At 40.7% G+C, this 19712-nt stretch overlaps 2 protein-coding genes across 2 annotated transcripts; both read left to right on the top strand.

Moving 5' to 3' along the window:
* On the top strand, window positions 263–8595 carry LOC8075564 (nuclear pore complex protein NUP85). Its single transcript, XM_002456301.2, has 18 exons — window positions 263–790; window positions 1153–1252; window positions 1373–1483; window positions 1585–1668; window positions 1881–1952; window positions 2032–2088; window positions 2873–2992; window positions 3705–3905; window positions 4769–4879; window positions 4969–5006; window positions 5080–5236; window positions 6749–6850; window positions 6937–6993; window positions 7136–7282; window positions 7411–7481; window positions 7575–7662; window positions 7972–8028; window positions 8136–8595. Exons 1-18 carry the CDS (start codon window positions 393–395, stop codon window positions 8331–8333), a joined length of 2169 nt encoding a protein of 722 aa, XP_002456346.1. The 5' UTR covers window positions 263–392; the 3' UTR covers window positions 8334–8595.
* Window positions 10410–18030, top strand: LOC8062179 (dolichyl-diphosphooligosaccharide--protein glycosyltransferase subunit STT3A). The gene is made up of 23 exons (XM_002456302.2): window positions 10410–10715; window positions 10815–10877; window positions 11400–11455; window positions 11530–11601; window positions 11703–11808; window positions 11890–11940; window positions 12745–12840; window positions 12929–12988; window positions 13074–13187; window positions 13269–13355; window positions 13647–13750; window positions 13933–14028; window positions 14548–14668; window positions 14762–14842; window positions 14926–15054; window positions 15143–15346; window positions 15427–15570; window positions 15641–15827; window positions 15913–16010; window positions 16963–17042; window positions 17127–17214; window positions 17314–17400; window positions 17490–18030. The coding sequence occupies exons 1-23, from the start codon at window positions 10584–10586 to the stop codon at window positions 17544–17546; spliced, it is 2313 nt and encodes a 770-aa protein (XP_002456347.2). The 5' UTR covers window positions 10410–10583; the 3' UTR covers window positions 17547–18030.

Here is a 19712-nt window from a genome sequence, read left to right on the forward strand (position 1 = left end):
TCTCGGTCTCTCCTTCCGAGGCCTTGTTTAGTTCACCCTAAAAACTAAAAAGTTTTTAAGATTTCCCGTCACATCGAATCTTGTGGCACATGCATGAAACATTAAATATAGACGAAAACAAAAACTAATTACACAGTTTAGCTGGAAATCACGAGACGAATCTTTTAATTCTAGTTAATTCATGATTAGATAATATTTGTCAAGCCTGAGTCGACCACTCGACCCCAATCCACCGTTCACATTTTTTTACAACACCATTCACAAACCTTGGGAAGGGTAGGCAGGCACCGGCGGCCGACAAGCGCAACGATAGACGTTCACACAAAATTCCCGCTTCCTGTCTTACCCCTCCAAAACCCTAGTCCGTCCTCGCCTCCTCGCCGGCGACGAGGATGCCTGGTATGCCGACGGACGGTGTCGGCGCAATCGTACCTTTTACAGGGGAGCCTGGCCAAGGGGCGCCACCCGTGCGGCCAATCCGCCACGGCGTGCCGCCGCCCATCTTCCGCATCTACGTCTCCTGGTCCAGCGGCAACCTTCTGCAGGTCGCGTGCCTCCGCCCGCCGAATTCGGAAGGTGGCGGCGGCACAGAGGAGGTCGTTGGGAGTGTGGTGGAGGTGAATCTCGGCGACGGTGGCTCGGAGGCCGAGGAGAAAATTGACGAGGCGGAGATGCGGCGGATCGAGTACGGGTCGGTGCCGGCCTTCGCGCTGCTGCAGAGCAGGAAGAACACCCTCGCAGATGCTGCTACTATGTCGCACTTGCCCTCAGTCCCCGATCATGCAGAATGGTGAACTCTATTTCGAGGCTTTATATATACACTATTACATGCTTATGATTAGTGATTAATTTGGTTACTGCCTATACTTAGTAATTATCTCCTTGTATGGTTCAATGTAACATATCGGCTTAACGCCACAGGATCCTTAAAGCAGAAATTTGCTAAGCAACTTTGACTTTACCAAAATGTGATGTAATAAAGCAGTAGTGTTTTTGTCAGCTGTCTGATCCATAACATGATGCACGTGTTTGCACCAGTAAAAATATGGTCAAAACTCCTTAAAGCAAAGATATGAGTTGTTCATTTTGCTGAATAGTATTATGTTACACTGTAAGTTGTGCTGCTGTTTAATCTTAGTGGTGTTTCATTAGGTGGCAATATGTGCTTGAATACAGCAAAACCATTGGCAATCTCCTTGGGAACCCAGACCCTCCTGTTTTCATGATTGAAGACCCCAAGACAATTCTTAAGGTGTCTATATCTATGTGTTATGCTGTTTTATATTCTATTACTGGTGATCTGGATCAATTCTTACTTGATTTAGTTAAACTTCAAATGTTTTCTCTCCCCTGTTAAAAAAACACTTTAAAGGTTAGGGAAAAACCGACAAGTTTAAGGGCTGCTTGGGAGTTGTTGGAGATATTCTATGTTGATAAACATTTGCAAGGCTGGCTTCCTGAGCGTCTTGTTGATTGGTTAGCCGTAATACTCTTTCTTTTAACCATTTTCTCGTTCCATTTGCTTACACTTAACTGGTGCACTGTCCATGGATGGCTCTCTCATTCTACTTCCTGTGGTTTTAGGATTTTGACAGCCTGTTGTCAACGATGGCGAGCACGGTGTACTCTAAGCTCAGCAATTTCCAGAAAAAACTCATTAACTTGCAGGTTGGTTTCAGTATGACTAGCATCTTCCAATCATGTGATCTGCTGTTTTGCTTATACAGACTCCCAGTATCCTGTATTTATGTGGCTATCCCATCATGCGATTGATATTCTGTTTTACTATCTACTACTATTCATATGCATTACTTCCAATCCTTGATGTCCTTCTGTTGATGAGGTTAAAGTTAAACACATCATGAGAGATCATTTTGTAGATTGTTGAAGATGATCCTGATTACTGGAATGGTTTGTCAGCAGCACTTTCAGTTGGATGGCTTGATATTGTGGTATGTCTGTTTTCTTCATTTTTCTGACAAGTTGGTGCTTTTGTTAGATGCTTCCTGTCTGAAGTTTTTCTTCATGTAGGTGAATATGCTACGGTTTCATGGATCGTACCAATTAGATCAGATGGATAACCGTGAGGTATTTCAGTTATTTTTGCTGGTTTCTTTGAGCTTATTTTTACTTCTTCTTTTATTAGCTTATCATTTGTCTTGCAAATAAAATATCATATGATCTCTTAGGGTTCTAGATATTTTATTATTCTTTTGTGTTTGTAGAATTTGTTGTCTTTAATAATTACTCTGCATGTAAACTGCAAGGCTGTGTCCAAATGTACAATAATAGAAATGCAGAATTATGTTTTGTTTTGCTCCATGCCATTTTATCGTGGAGTCTGAAGTCTGAACTGTTAAAATGGTTCGCCTGCTGCAACAAATAGAATTAATTTAAGTGCTGGTTGTGTAGTGAATAATTTCTTATAAATCAGGCCAATTTGGGTTGAGTGGGAACAGTAGCACATAAGACTCTGACGTGGATCTTGTTTTTGTATGACTGTTGTGAAGATGAAAGTGGAAACACGGAATGGCAGAATGGATCTGTTTGAACTTAAATTTAGGTGGGAACTCATATTATGAGGACTCATATTGGATATCTTTAACTCGTTTATTTTAGATTTGATTGTTTCTTTCCTTTTATGCTTGAATTCATTTATTTTGCAAGTAAGATTCCATGAAAATGTAACTGTGCTACGGTGTAATGTGCTTTAGCTTAATGTTAGTACTTTAGTTCTTTTACTTGTATGCATTTTCTTCAGGAGTTTATTTGAGGCTGTAGCTTTGGCCATGTGCCACCATGTTATGTTGTCAGTCGATTTTATATATACCTGGTTTCCTAAAATAATTAATTTTCTTCCTTTGGTTACCAGACAGAAAATGGATTGGTCGAGGCTGTTGCTGTTCTTGTATCAACGATGCCCCGCTTGAGACCAAATTTGCCATCTGGTAAATTAGGTCAGTGCTGCAAAACAAGACCTGATTTTATCAAGGTTTGTCTTATAAAATGGTCTCTTGAAGCAACTATCATCTTCTGTCTCCTTGGGTTCCCTTGAATTAGGGATATTGTATGATTGTACTAGTTCTGCGCTGTCAAAAAAAAAAAACTTGACCACCTGTGAGCAACCAGGTTTGAGCCTGGGTGGTTAGCCTCTAAAATGGAGGCTCTACCAACTGAGCTATCACTTGGTTTTAAATTCTGTGCCATTAACAAAACATTATTATTATTTCATATCAATGAAGAATTCCTACAAAAGTTGATTGGCTCATTTTTATTCTTCTTCTCTGTTATTAGTTTTGCACTGCATGCTGGAACCTAGATGCTTCACAGCTATGACTTTGTATAATCACCATAATGACTGTTGGCAGTGGGCACTATTGCAGATTGAAGTTCTCAGTGCACACCATATGATTCTATCATCTGATTGTTCGTTGTTGTGAATGATATGGCTGCTTTGCTGCACAATCTCTATCTACTTTCTGAGATTATTTTTTCAAAATGAAAAAGAAAACGTGAAAGGCACAATTTTCTTTGTATAAAATATAATATTGATTCTTCTAATTTCTAAATGGTCCAAATATGTGTGGCATCCTTCAGGTGCCTTCTATGTGCATATTTTGAAATTGGAAGTCCTCTTTGTGCATGTTTGTAAGGCTTATAATCAAATCAGTGGAAAGCTTTTGCTAAGGTATCTATATTTTCAGGCATGGGAAAAGTGGCGAGGTCAAGTAACTAAACTGGAGTGCAGTGCATTTTGGATCCAGTGTGGCCACCAAAAAACCCGTGATGGTTTGAAGAATTTGCTTCATATTATGATGGGGAACATAAACGAACTCACTGATGCTACTTACCATTGGCTGGAGCTGTTTGCTTCTCATTTTCTTTATATAAAACCATTTACAGTGGTTAGTTCTCTTGTATAATCTATAGCGCTTTGTGGTTCTTCTGCTTGATTAAGTTGTTAATAGCTGATGATTGCATCACTTAATGACCAATTCTCAAGTATAAATGTATCATGGGCCTTTTCTCCTTACTACTGAAAAGGTTTCAATTGGTTCTCCCTGAAAGAAATATCCATGTCAAGATTACTATTATTAAAACACCTGCTTGCTCGTGGGATCATTTATTTGAAATCCTGGACCCACCATATGAACCCAGATACTGTTTTTTAACCATCTTCTCTTCTCTAAATCAATGTGCATACAACCTGCTATTAATTTGAACTGCATTGCACAATGATATGCATAATGATAGCAGATGTTTTTTTGTGGGGTCTTGGATTCTCTTAGCCCTCCAATTTCTTCCTTTTCTCACGCAAACAATTAATTTTCAGTATGTAGTTTTTTTTTCTATTTGTTTTTGTTGGAAAGAGAACCCTTTGCTCTTATACAAAGCAAGCGTTTCCAATTTAGGTGCTGGGCATACCAGTTTACCATCCAAAAGTAAACGTGAGGCCAAGGCAGCTATACTGTTACAGATTTCTTTAGATTTTGACGGTGTCTGACATCAGGTAGTTGGTTGGAGTGAAGTTTTTCATCCAGTTCATTGTCCTCCTCTTGACCACCTTCAGCTTGTCGTGGTCGTGTTGCTTGAGCTACAAACTCCACTTCAGCAGAAATGAAAGCCCAATAAAACACTTCAAAGGGTTGTTAGGAGACGCTTTCAGTATATAGTTCAATAGTCCATACCTTTGTTTAAGTTTTTCTGAAGGAAGTATGCATTTGAAAAATTGACATCTTACATCATAATAAAATATACATCTTGTCAGGGTTTTGAAGGGATGCACCATTTAGCACAGAAATGCATACAGCTTAAGCCATCCTCTAGCACTAATGGATTAACAGGCCTCATTCTTGGTGTCCTTTCAGAAAATACAGAGGTTAGAACATGAATTCATCCTCTATCTATGTCCTTGGACTTCTTATACATTCTTATTTCTTGTGCGAATAACATCTTTTCCATGATTAGGTTGTCTTGGCAGAATGCACAAAAAATTTTGGCCCTTGGTAAGATGGACAATTTGCTAATTTCTATTCATTGAAACACTGTCCTAACTGATTTGGGCATTTGTACCTGCAGGCTGGTCACACATGCTATGGAACTTCTGACAGCTGATAATGACTATGCGGATGTTATGTTGCATGAAGAGAGACCTAACTTAGGTGGTATAAGCATAGAGGAACTGCACCGGCTAGTCTATGCTCAAGTTTTGTGTTCTCATTCTTTAACTTGGCAGGTTAGTTATGTAACATAGTAACCCTAGTACACCACCAACTAATTAGTTTAGTTCTATGTATTTTTATTAGGCATTAGCCATGCACTCCTTGAACTAGCAACTGCATGAATTGCATGCATGCATTATTTAACTGGGATTATTTCCAGTGGTGGAGCTGGTGAATTTCCAAGCCTAGGGCCAGTAGTTAAGCACCCACAAATTTGAAACCTGATCCGCATATTAATTCGTTCACAAAGGCGAACAATAAAATACATAATTTAGTGCATGTATCTTGGTTCCACATGTAATTGTACAACAGATTCTAGTTGCACGGCATTTCCATTATCTGTTCTCATTGCACATTTGTACTTATACAGAAACAAAAGATTGACTTGGTTGTATAATAGGCGTAGGAGTCTAGGACCAAGAGAAAAAAAGGATTTCAATGTTTTTGTAAGTTTCCATCGTGTAATTTTACGGAATGCAAAAGAAAAACAAAGTAAAACAACTGACTGCTAGTTGCTACATCCTACAAAAACACAAATATTGAGCAATGGAACCATGGAAAATTGGAATGGGAGATTGGGTTATTTCATATTTGGTTGGAGGCTTGGATCAATCGAATTAGAGAACAACCTGCTGTAATGTATTCCTTGTGCAGTGTACCCCTATTACTCTGCAGTCTTGCAGACGGGAAGGGGTCACACAGCACAGAGGCACGCTAGTTGCCGGCTCGCTGGCTAGGCGGCCGCCCAACGTGCCTCCAACCATGGAGCGCGGAGCTGTGGGCAACCTCTAGTGGCTAGCGCAGAGGACCTTGTGGCGACAGGTTGCTGCAACCCCTTTTGCTGAGTTGTCGGCTGGCGGTGATACGATGGACGGCGTGGCAGCAGACGACAGTGGCTAGGGTTAAGCAGCACTGCAGCAGCCTGCCGGACAGGGAGAGGAACGGCCGAACAGGGATGGGAGTCAAGTCGCCAAGTCGGACTGTGGCGCTGGTGCACGCCGATGCACGCTGACTTCCAGAGTCAGGGTCAGGTGTTGAGGAGCTCCTGCTTTCTCCTCTGTCTGGACCAGAGTAAGAATTTGGGCCAACAGCCCAGGGTTACTTCAGATTGGGCCAAAAGTTCACATGTAGTATAAGAAGTATTTTGGGCCAAGCCTAGGGCTGTGGTCCTAGTGGTCCTAGGACCATATCCGCCCCTGATTATTTCCTTTTTACTCTCATTTCAGTTCTTGATGCCTTTTGATCTGTTTATTTATACTCCCTTGAGATCTCTTTTTCCCTTTTACCTCTTGGCTGGCTTACTGAAGCATGGATCCATCTAATGGTAAATGCCGAGGCCAAATAGGAACTATTTTATATGTTTTGCTAAATATTTATATGTGCATATGCCTTTGATTTGCTATATTAGTCTGTTTTATTTTTGGTATGAGAAACTTTTAAATTTGTGTGGTCGTTTGTTTGTGATAGCAAAAATATCTCCTTTTGACAACATTTATCTTGGCTATCTTGCATGTTTGGGTTCAAAGATTGCGCCTACTTATCTGTCCTCATGTCTAAACCAAGGCCTAGGACTCTTGGAGATTCTACTTCTCAAGCAACCCATACAAGATAATTGCCTAGTACTCAAGGTACCATGCATTTTAATTCTGCACCAACTTTGAGTGTCTCAGACTCAGACCCACTTTTATTGTCTAATCCTTATTTCTGTGGGCAGACTTTGGAAATTTGCCGATTGTACGAACTGGAGAATGTTAGTACAATCATCATGAAGGTAAACATGGATTCATCTTGTGTTTTGCATGTTGCTTATTCAAACTTCCACATGTAGCTTTCATTTTCCATTGTTCTCAACTGAACTCAACGTTAGCTTAAACTAAGGATTCATGTCTAATAACTGTTTGTTTGTCTTTTAGATTGCTGGCATTTATCATTGGAAGCATGGACGAAAAGGAACTGGTGTATACTGGTTCCAGCAAGCTCATGATAAAATTTGCCTTGACAGAATTGCTCAACAGTTGTTCGAACACATTGGGAAGTCAGTGACAGATGATAGTTTTAAGGTTTCTTTTTTTCTTTCTAAATTCCTCAGATGTAATTGGCAACTGATTTTCTGTGCAATAGTAACCTAGTAACAGTGATCAAAAGGAAGAGTAATCCCCTTCAACTAATAACAATTTTACAATTTCAGCAATGGGAAGGACTGCTCGAGCTCCTTGGTTCTGACATTGGTAGTGCAGGCGGTCTTGAGTTCCTTCACAGGTATTTCTTTGTCCATCAAATTTGTCTGATTGTCTCTCTACATGACAATGTTGAATGTCAGCTTAGGATATATGAATATATGATTGTGCCAAGGTACCGGGATTTCAAGAGGTCTCTGCAACAAGCTCTAGACAGAAGGTGTGGTGAGGCTGCTCGACAAACTGTGGATTTTTTAATACAGGTGAAGTTCTAACATATCAGTTATGTTTTTTTTAACTCTATATATCAACACTTCGTGGGGGGCTGTGAAGTGTCCTCCTTTTTTTGTTTTTTCCATACTGCGTGTAAACTCTTTTTCTATCTTAATTGAAAGTAGAGCTCCTGCCATCTCTTTAAAAAAACCCATATCAAGACTTCAGGCCCCCAGACCTTGAGAAAAAAGAGGATCTGGAAATTCAGTTTGAAACTATCAGTACAGGATTGTACCTTGGATGATGTCAATAGTCTATTGTCTCCAGTCTCCTGACCATATAAATGTGTTTCTTTGCAGCTTATGAAAAACCCATCCACACCGCAACGTTTCTGGCTACCTCTTCTACATGACTCGGTAACTTATTATTTCTGTGTTGGCTTAGGAAGTTAGGATGCCAGTACCAGTTGTATCCAGACCACAGAACCAAATCTATTCTGTAACTCTGTCACCACTTTGTCCAGGTGGAGCTACTTAATAGCAAACTCTGCCCTCTTATGAATGTTGCTGAGACGACATTGTTGCTCAACAAGCTACAAGAGCTATCAATGGCCAAGCTGCGCCCTGATTTTTCCAGTAATCACCTACCAAGCCATGCGATAAGCTCTGTGAGATTGGCTTTGGCATCAAATCTGGCACGTGCCATTCTTGGAGACCCGTAATCCAAGCACATTTTAGCACAGGAGTATGACATTCAGTTTGCTAGTGGATTGTGACCATGTTCATGTTGCTTGGGGCCTCCTGGCAATTCAAATGATCAGGTTTGAGAAAAGATTGATCGTAGGTCTGCTCTGGCAGAGCAGTTCAATAGATGTATCACACATTGTACTCTTGCATTTGTGTTGCCAATGCACGCAGCTTGCTGAGCGCTGTATTTTGAACTTTGAAGGAAAGAAAGTATTGGCATGTTGTTTGAAAACATAATGTCTTCATCGATGCATCTTTTCTGAGAAAAGAATATAAACACTATAACCCTTTTCGTTAATTCTCTGAAGCCTTCTCCAGGATGGCTACGAAGGGTGGATACAAAACAACCACCTTTCATTTTGCGTAGAACAATGCAACTCATGTTAGGAGCATGTAACTAGCGTTCTGGATTTTCAGTCCCAATGTCTACTGCCAATGTTCGCAACGACGAGTGTTGGTGAGTTTCCATTCTCATGGCATGTTAAGGTTAATTTCACGTGCCACATATTGTCTTTTTTTTCTATCATAGGACGCGACGTGTGTTCTGGTTCACGTTTTCAACTTGGCCTGACTAGTCAACTAAGCCAGTGTACCCTAAGCCTGACTCTCCTAATGCAAGAGGCACTTGTTTGGTTTACTTGCCGTAGCTAAGCCTAGATTGCTTTGATCATGTTTGGTTGTTTGGTTAGCTTGAATACAATCACCTCTTCCTTGTTCTGCTATCTTTACCTTTTTGAGGCATTACATTGAACAGTTTGTGAGCACTAGAATGTCCACCGCACTGTAGCAGACGAGCTCTGCCTCGCCGATGATGCAGATGTTGCAGACGAGCTCTGCCTCGGGCCATGGCTACTGCTTGATGAACTCCTGGCCATGGCGCGGGCTTGAGGACCCCTGGCCATGGCTCTCGCTCTAGGACCCTGGCCATGGCGCCCACCTTGCTCCAGGCGCACTCACCGTCATGGCTCTGGGAAGATGATGGGCGCACTCGGCGTACTTGCCACGGTAGAGGCGGGTGCGGACGACGGGCCAGTCACGGCTCCGGATCTGGGAGGCGGGGCAGATGGGGAGGGACACCACGCTGCCCACCTTGCTCCAGGCGCGGGCTAGATCTGGAGCTCGCCGCTCGGTGCAATGGGGTGAGATGGAGGAGAAGGGCTTGCCGGCCGGTGGGGTGGAGGAGGAGGAGGCTCGCCGGCTGGGTCTTCAGGAGGAGCCTGGCTCGCCGACCGAAGGTGACGAGAACAGTCACTTGCCCCTGGCCAAGCCAGGCTCCGCGAGAATGTCCGAATCGGACGTTTCCTGCAAGCCACTCAATCCGTATGGAATGGGCTTGTGGAAGCCTGTCTACCAGACCAAACAGGAACCAAACGAGTCCAAGTTGTATTATGGAAGCCTGACTAAGGCCTAGACCAGGGAACCAAACACACCCATAGTTAGCGGCATGTGCACTATCATTGTTCTCCTAAACTCCTAATAGCTAGTAGGCCGTGCGACATAAAAATTAGTGTCCTTTTCCCCGTAATAATACATTAGGATAGAAACAGAATGATACCTCTCTAAATTGTAAAATGAAGCAGGATGGATGGAGATTTTTGACCAAATAAAGATATTATGTAATCTCTGTTTCATAAAACTTTGATATTTTAGATCTTGGACAATTATATGTGTAATCTTTATTGAGCACTAATCTATCCTAAAAATCCTAAAACATCAAGATTGCTTGCATACAAATCTCCAGTCTATTTAAAGAAAAATACTATAGTGATTCCAACAATCGTTAAGATTTGGCAACTATAAGAAAACGAGTCTCTTGTGAACTATTATAAAGATCGAAATTCTTTTTAAGCCACTAAAAAATCCTGTAGTCTTTAGGCCTTGTTTAGTTTTTAGAATCTATCAAAAAATTTCAAGATTTCTAGTTTATAATTAAATAATAATTATTAAATATAAATAAAAATACTACAGTAGACAAGCACAAAATTTTTCACAACTAGGCCTGGCGACACTGCTCTAAACTTTTGTTCCTATGCTGCCACTTCGTCCTCGAGGCGTGTACGAACGCTGCTGGGGTGCTGCGCTCGTGTCCGAGCGCTAGGACCGGTGATTGCCGACTCTTCTCCCAGTCCAAAGTGCACGCCACCGCAAGGTCCAAACACGAAAAAGTTCGATAAACCTCCGGCTCCCGGGCCTCCGCCGCCCCAAAACTCTGCTTCTCAACAGCAATGCCGGAGCCCCAGTCCTCTGTGGCCTCAAGCGGAAGCGTAGATCGCCTCCGGAATGCCTTCGGCGGAGTGCTGTGCACCTTCACCCTCCTTCTCATCGGCGTCCTCGCCTTCTCCATCCGACTATTCTCTGTAAGATCGACCCGAACTTTCCATTTTAGATCCTTTTGGGAATTGAGGATTCGGTTTGCCCGGACCCGTGCCTGTCTTACTGGTCCTTGAGCGCCGCAGGTGATCAAGTACGAAAGCGTCATCCACGAGTTCGATCCCTACTTCAATTACCGCGTCACCCAGGTATCCCCCCCCCCCCCCCCCCCCCCCCCCCCGCGTGGCGCCTGTGTGTTTGTCCATTATTGCCTTATTGGGATGCATCAGGGTTTAGGTGTTGCGTTCGCTTAGGAGGCAATTTTATGTTCTCTTCAACGAGTTATGGGGTTAGGGACTTCAGTAGGGATGCGACGAGCTCCATTTCTTTTGGGTCACTAGGTCTGACCCAAAACTTGCTATGCAATTAATTTAGAAAATGACATTGCCACTGTATTTAGTTTATTAGCTGACCCAGAAAACACTGGGTACCACTTGCATCCCTAGACTTCTTTGCAAATTGTTTGTTGTAATATATGGCTGTATAGTCTCAGGTGACATGTGGATGTATTGAATGATCCCAACATTTGGGTGAATAAATGGCAGGGATGTTTTCAATGTACATTTGCTGCTTGGATTTGTGCACAAGTGCTTTGCTATGTCTTAATGTTTCAGAAGCAGTTGTGCAATGCACTTAAATTTTGATTCATTGTAATTTCCCCCTCGTTTCAGTTCTTGTCAAAGAATGGCATATATGAATTCTGGAACTGGTTTGATGACCGAACATGGTAAGATTTCCAAGAAAACTTGAATTTATCCTTGTTTTCCAGTTATTTCTATGCTCACTGTCACCTGCATTTAGGTATCCTCTTGGGCGTGTTATTGGCGGCACTGTTTATCCTGGTTTGACACTTACTGCTGGTACAATATGGTGGTATGTGAAATATTGCACTGCCAATGCATACTATTGGAGGAATGCTTCATTGGGTAGATTTTGACTACTGTTAGCATGACTCAATTGTTTGGTTGGCATAGGCTGCTGAATTCCCTGAACATCCCATTGTCAGTGGAGACTGTCTGTGTCTTCACTGCTCCAATTTTCTCAGTCAATGCGTCCTGGGCAACTTACCTATTAACCAAGGTTGTTTTCTTATTATTAAAAACCCATGTTCTTAATCTGGATTACTGAAGTTCTTTAGTAATCTCACTATTGTTTCTCCAGGAAACAAAGGACCCTGGGGCTGGTTTGATGGCAGCAACTATTCTAGCAATGGTAATTGTTATATTGACTATGTATTTTTTTTTTCTGAAAAATACTAGATGCTTGATACTTTGCTTGATTTATATATTTTTTTTCTGCTCTTCTATCTTTTGGGGCTCATCAAGTATGAGGCAATTAGATAAGGATATGCTAGCTTTGCCAATATTGTCTGTCTTTGAGCGTAACAGCTGAAGTCTTGGCACTTTATTGTTCTAGTTGTTATGATCTGAACAACCCATTTTCATTGCAAGTCCTTGTTTGCTTATGCTCAATATGGTCTCTCCTTGAGCAGTTCTGCATTCACATTGGTATGATTGTTTTGTGGTTAAATTTGAAGGAACTAAAGAAAAAGAAACTATTATCGAACCACTTCTGAGCTTCTATGTTCGAAACATTTGAAGGAGCTGCTTTGGCCTTTGGTTTTTCTCGTTCATCCCAAATAGTGTTGCCTATCATTGACAAGTAGATATATTCCCGGCATGTAAAAGGCTCACTGTTCTGTTAATCAGAAAAACCAAAATGGTGAGCTGAGACCTGAAGGAAAGCTAACTTCTGAGCTTTGTTCACTGATTGGTGAATGATGAAAATTTCTTACTGGTGACAATCATGTTACGAATTGGGTTTTTATGTGCGGGATATTGGTTTCCTTCATTTAATATGATGTTTAACACCAGCCTTTTCCATATATGAATGTAAAAAAGCAAGGCCTTCTAATAGGTTTTCAGCCTTTTTAGATGTTTAGCAGTATACCCTTGATCCTATCTTGTAAATGTCACTTAATAAAGAACCTACTCATCACTCCCTGCCAATATGCAGGTCCCATCATACATCTCAAGATCTGTTGCTGGCAGCTACGATAATGAAGCTGTAGCTATATTTGCTTTAATATTCACGTTCTATCTATATGTAAAGGTGAGTGATCTCAAAGTTTTCCCTCTGTTCCTTTCTCTCTCTGAAGTATCTCTTGGCTACTTTAAACATGTACTAAATGATTTTGCAGACACTAAACACTGGATCACTCTTTTATGCGACGCTTAATGCTCTCTCGTACTTCTACATGGTATTTTTATTTCCATTTTTTTTATATTTGTAGTAACTGGTATAGACCATGTATCCAAGATACACTACTGTATTTCTCCTTTCAGGTTTGTTCTTGGGGAGGCTACACATTCATCATCAATCTTATCCCGATGCATGTTCTCTTGTGTATTGTGACTGGTCGTTACTCTTCACGACTTTATATTGCTTATGCTCCCCTTGTAAGTCCGTAGGTTTATTGTCATATAAAATCTTTTGTACAAGCAAATAGATAATTTTTCATACCGGTAAACACAATGCAGATTGTGCTTGGAACACTTCTAGCAGCATTGGTACCTGTTGTTGGTTTTAATGCAGTAATGACGTCAGAGCACTTTGCATCATTTCTGGTATGTTCATTGTGTGTCTACTACTCTACTAGGGATGCAAGTTGCACTTCTTTTGAGTCATTGGGTCAACCCGAAACTTGCTAAAATGAATAAGAATGACATGCCACATAATTAATTTAGGGAGAGAAATGAACTAAACTAGCTGACCTAGAAAGCACCATTTGGTACCCACTTGCACTCCTGACCTACCTACATGTTATCCTTTTTTTTCCCTAGTTTTTCCCATTTCAGTAAAACCTTGGCTGCAAGCTAATGCATCTCCCCCTATCCTCTTTGTTATTCCAAAAACAGGTGTTTATAATCCTCCATGTGGTTGCTCTGGGTTATTACATCAAAGGACTTTTAACTCCTCGACTGTTCAAAGTGGCCATGACATTTGTTATTACAGTTGGATTGTAAGTTTCTGATTTTGGAAGTTGGAACTAGTTGAAATGCATAATAAATATTATCTCTTAATGGTTCATAATTTTGAGCAAAAGATTTGTTCCTCAGGAGTCAAAATGAAGCAGTTGTTCATGTTTAGGTCTCTGAACTGCTATCTATCCACTTGATACATCTAACAGCAAAAATCCTGCAGGGCTGTTTGTTTTGCTGTTGCAGCAATACTCGTTGCATTGATTGCATCTAGCCCAACAAAAGGCTGGAGTGGTCGCAGTTTGAGTCTGCTGGATCCGTAAGTATTATCAAGTTGACATTGTTAGTTGAACTGTTGAGCTCTTGATGTTCTGTGCAAAGTAAGATGTCAGATTTGGTCTCTAGGAACACAAACTTTTAAGATTTGATTATTAAAGTTGCTAGAGAGGTTTACTAGTGCTCCTTTATGGTTTCCCCTTTGGTACATAAAGTGCAATGATATTTACAGGCACACATGTTTGTGACACCTTGTTTTTTGCATGCATGATGAGCTTTTAATATAATCTCTTGTTATAGTGAAGTATCCACATTTCCTTATCAACACATGTGTCTAAGTCTAAGTGGTTTAATTTATTTGCAATATACTGAGACATATAGTTAGATCTGATACTTATAAGAGAGTATATTTGTTGTCAAATGGACCTCTGCTGTGTTTTTCCTAGTTGCTGCTAAACCTGTTATTAGCTTTTGTTATACAATCAATCAATATTTCTTCTTTTTCTGTATAAGTTGACACTTTGACTGTTTGTCCTTCACCTTTTCCTTTTGCTCCTGATAGAACCTATGCAAGCAAGTACATCCCTATAATTGCTAGTGTGAGCGAACACCAACCACCAACCTGGCCTTCTTATTTTATGGATATCAATGTGCTGGCCTTCTTAGTTCCTGCTGGGATCATAGTAAGTATTCCATTTCTTTTAGTTGAACAAGCAGTTTAGTTAGTTTTACCATGTTTTTGACTTTTGACTGATTGGCGTTAACTCAATTTTCAGTCATGCTTCTTACCGTTATCTGATGCAAGCTCATTTTTGGTCCTGTACTTGGTAACCTCAGTGTATTTCTCTGGAGTAATGGTAAAGCCCTTAAACATGGAACATTTGCAAACTGCAGTACAATGTTGGTATTTTTATCAATCGATATGTTATTGCAATGATAGGTTCGACTTATGCTGGTCCTTGCTCCTGCTGCATGCATTTTGTCTGGGATTGCTCTGTCTGAAGCTTTTGGTGTCCTTACAAGATCAATGAAATTTCAGCGTCCAACACTGGACGATGGATCTTCTACAGTATGACTGTTCTCTTCATGTCTTTTTTCCTATTTATCCCATTGGGTTATCCACTCGACCACTCACATGATATTTTATCAAATTCAAGGCAGGGGATGGGAGTTCTGATACTCCTACCAACTCAGAAATGGTTTCGAAGGAAAAACCATCCAAGAAAAATCGGAAGAAAGACAGAGACTCAGAGGGAAGTTCACCTGTTGATCATAGAACTGAAGAAAAGCTTTTAGTACTGCCTTGTGGGCCATCTGCTGTGGGCATAATGCTGCTGATCATACTTTCTGGTTTTTACGTAGTAAGGGAACTATTCTTTCTGCAAACTACATTCCCGTTAGATTACATGACCATCGCTAGTAAATGATGCCATTTTTGCAGGTCCATTGTGTGTGGGCTGCTGCAGAAGCATATTCCGCACCTTCAATTGTGCTAACATCTCGTTCACATGATGGGTTTCATGTTTTTGATGATTTCCGTGAAGCTTATGGATGGCTGCGCCATAACACAGATGTAGATGATAAGGTATACCTGGCTGCTTACTATTACACTATCTGTGTTTATTCTGACAGAAATATGATATTTATTTTGGCAGGTTGCATCTTGGTGGGACTATGGTTATCAGACAACTGCAATGGCAAACAGAACTGTTATTGTGGACAATAATACATGGAATAACACACACATAGCAACAGTTGGGACTGCAATGGCATCCCCAGAAAAAGCAGCATGGGAGATCTTCAATTCCTTAGATGTCAAATATGTGCTCGTTATCTTTGGAGGTTGTTACATTTTTGGCTTCTAGAAGCAAACAGTTGTCTTAAACAAGTGCTGCCCTTCACCTAAACCTGATCATTCTTTTTTCAGGGCTTATTGGCTACCCAAGTGATGATATTAATAAGTTCCTCTGGATGGTTCGAATCGGAGGTGGTGTATTCCCTCAAATAAAGGAAGCAGATTACCTTGTAAGTTGTGGACTTGCCTCTTGCATTTCCTTGCCAATAACAGGAATGTGATCCGCATTTGTTAATTAAGAGAGAGGTCTGGACAATACTACTGTCCCTCAAAGAGTGACATTTTGGTTGTCTTAAGTCAAAGCATTTTATGTTCGACCAAGTCTATATAGAAGATTATCAATATTTGTGGCACCAAATAGATTTACTATGAAAACATATTTCATAACGAATCTAATGATGTCATGACCGGCATCACGTATCAGCGGCGCAAGCGCAAGCGTGGCTGAACGTCAAGCCGCTGCGCGGGTGCCACACAAGGCTTTGGTTGCTCCGGTTTCTTGAGATTAGTTGTTGACTTGTTTCCCAATTGTTAGGAGATTTGGTTGTTGCATCTTAGCTCAAGTCTGTTAGGCTTTGGGGTATATAAGTACCCGGAGTATTCGTTTGATAAGAATAAAGCAAGGCTGCATGCCTCTCATCTCCCTCTCTCCCTTGCTTGCAAGCACAGCTCCGCCACATCATTGGGGGTTTAAACCCCAACCACTGATCACCCACTGCTAACACCTGTGCTATCTGCTATACCCTGGCTCCTATCATTTGGCACATGTTTTTGTATAAACTTAGTCAAACGTAGGGTTGTTTGACTTAGGACAAAACCAAAATAACTTTCTTTGTGGGCCCACAGGTACTATCTCCTACTTCCTCCATTCCAAATTATAAGACGTTTTGGCTTTTCCAGATTCATAGCTTTTGCTATACACTTAGATATACACTATGTCTAGATACATAGTAAAATTAATGTATCTAGAAAATCCAACACATCTTATTTGGAACAGAGGGAGTAGTTGCTAGCCTTTTTTTTTGGTGTGTGTGTTGGTTGTGGGTGGGTGGGTTACATCTTGAGATGAAAAAGGCTCTGTCAAATATTTGTTGTTTCGTTTTGTGTATCTTATTTCTCTAGAAGGATGGCAACTACCGCGTTGATGCTCATGGCACCCCAACCATGTTGAATTCCCTCATGTACAAGCTTTGCTATTACAGGTCTGTGACACATCAAAGTTATTATACTGTGCCCAATTGACACATTTGTGAATGAAGTGTAACCTTGTTTTCCAATGTTCGCAGGTTCGTTGAAACTGATGGTAAGGGCTATGATAGAGTGAGAAGATATGAAATAGGGAAGAAGCATTTTAAACTCACACATTTTGAGGAGGTGGAGTGCTTTTATTCTTTTTTTCCCCCAATTTGGACGTGAAAAATCCCCTATTGCTTGAATAATGCATTCCTTGTGTTTCCATGCAACTGAATGCAGGTTTTCACAACCCATCATTGGATGGTTCGGATTTACAAACTGAAACCTCAGAAGAACAGAGTCAGAGGGAAACTGAAATTTAAATCTGTGAGTCAGACAACAAAATTTGCTTGGATATAAGCATATTGAAACATCTGCATATTAAACCTTTTCTTTTTACCTCACTTCTTTACCAGAGTTCAAAAACAAGTTCTATGCGGAAAACTGGTGGAAAGAAGAGCCCATGGCAATAGAGATCACAAAGGCGGGGGGTGCTGGAGTCACTAGTCAGCACAGTTACTATCCTGAGAAAACCACAAATTCACAAAAAGGAGTTAGATTAAAAGTATAGCATCGGTGTGTTCTTTGTTATTGTCATGGAGCAGATTATAGGGGTGCTTCATGGTTTTTGGCATTTGATCTTCGTAACGACATTTCTGCAGCGAGGGAGTCTGATGAAATTTTTGACAGGTTCTGGAGTGAGGCTTTATCCCCATTTAAACAAGATAGACTTTGTTTGTAGGAACCTGATTGAGCGCCTGGCTGTTTGGAAATAGGAGTGCCATATTATATCTAGTTACCTTACGTACATCTTTAAAGGCTGTTTGGTTTGAAGAATATGCAGCTTGTTCGCTTGAACTTATCCGCCGAATCTGCTAGCCATTTAGCAGTGTTTTCTCTCACAACAAATTAGCTAACAATTGAGGTCTATTTTTGAATGCAGGATTTTTATTTTAATTCCTGTATTTTTCTGTAAAAATGAATTGTTCCTGTGAAATATCTATTTTATTCCTGTGGAGTTTCCGCGTCTAAGGGGCCTTTGCTTGGTTTTGCGAAATGGAATTAATTTCTACAGTGACATGAACAGTGTAACAACAGGTGAAGCTGAAGCCATATGAAGCTCAAGTTTCGTCTGATGATCTCTTGTGTTGCTTCGGGTCCAAGAATCAGTAACCAAGGTATATAGAGTTTAACCGGGGGTACCATCCTATGGTCTAAGTCCACGCTTCTAGTACCATCAGTAGACTGTATATCCTCTTCAATTTGCTTTAGGCCCTGTTTAGTTCCCATCCAAAATTTTTTCATTCATCCCATCGAATCTTTGGACACATGCATGGAACATTAAATGTAGATAAAAAAATAAACTAATTACACAGTTTAGTTAAGAATCGCGAGACGAATCTTTTAAGCCTAGTTACTCCATGATTAGCCTTAAGTGCTACAGTAACCCATATATGCTAATGACAGATTAATTATGCTTAATAAATTTGTCTTGCAGTTTCTTGACGAGCTATGTAATTTATTTTTTTATTAGTTTCTAAAAACTCCTCCCGACATCCTTCCGACACCTCCGATGTGACACCCAAAAAATTTTCGTTTCCAATCTAAACAGACCCTTAGCTTTGGCCTTGTTTAGTTCCAAAAAAATTTACAAAATTTTTCAGATTCTCCGTCACATCGAATCTTTAGACACATGCATGGAGTATTAAATATAGACGAAAATAAAAACTAATTGCACAGTTTGGTCGGAATTGGCGAGATGAATCTTTTGAGTCTAGTTAGTTCATGATTAGAAAATATTTGTCAAATACAAACGAAAGTGCTACAGTGTCGATTTTCTAAAAAAATTTTGAACTAAACATGCCAAGAATCATATATTGGAATAAATAATGTACTCCTATTTGCTAGAAGCATGTTGCAAGTACAAGTATTATTTTGCCAGATCACATAAACCTACCATACATTGGTTCCTCAGATGAGCCTTGCCAAATCAGAAACTGAAGAAAGAAACGGGTTTGCTTTACTCATCCTGCGGCTTCGATTTCTTTGCAACTGGGGTTTTCCTTTCTGAAGTGAGCGAGCAAAACCAGCTCTCTATGACAGGTAAGATAGCTCTCTATGACAGGTAAGATTAGGCTCGCCTAACCAAGTGAGGAGAGGAACATGCTCCACGTCTAAACATGCTTCGATGCCCGTAATAAAGCATAATCATTGGTCCGTGAGATGTTAGATATGTTTTTTTTCTATAAGCTCGGGAGGGAACAACTCTTTTAATTAATTAGGAACGATAAATAATTGTTGTTCAGTTACAACGAAAATCAGGAGGGATGCAAATTTTGCTAAGCATATTTGTGGGATTATTACTGCATTTTTTGAAATCAAGCATATTGATTGGGTTACATTGCAAATTTGCAAAAATAAATAAGCAAGTACATTTGCGTTTGGTTTCTGTGGCAGTTTGCCATGCCCACTAGACTGGAATCCAACATTTTGGGCTGAGCGAGCCGAACTAGGGGCGTGCTTGGAACCTTCACCAGGTTTGCCTCGCCTCACCTGTAGTGGATGGCACAAGCCACGAGATACTTGCCCGGCCAAGCCAGCCAATTTGGCTCTTTTGAAGTAGCTGGAAAATCTGGCTA

Source organism: Sorghum bicolor, chromosome 3, assembly GCF_000003195.3.
Source record: "Sorghum bicolor cultivar BTx623 chromosome 3, Sorghum_bicolor_NCBIv3, whole genome shotgun sequence".
Classification (NCBI taxonomy): Eukaryota; Viridiplantae; Streptophyta; class Magnoliopsida; order Poales; family Poaceae; genus Sorghum; species Sorghum bicolor.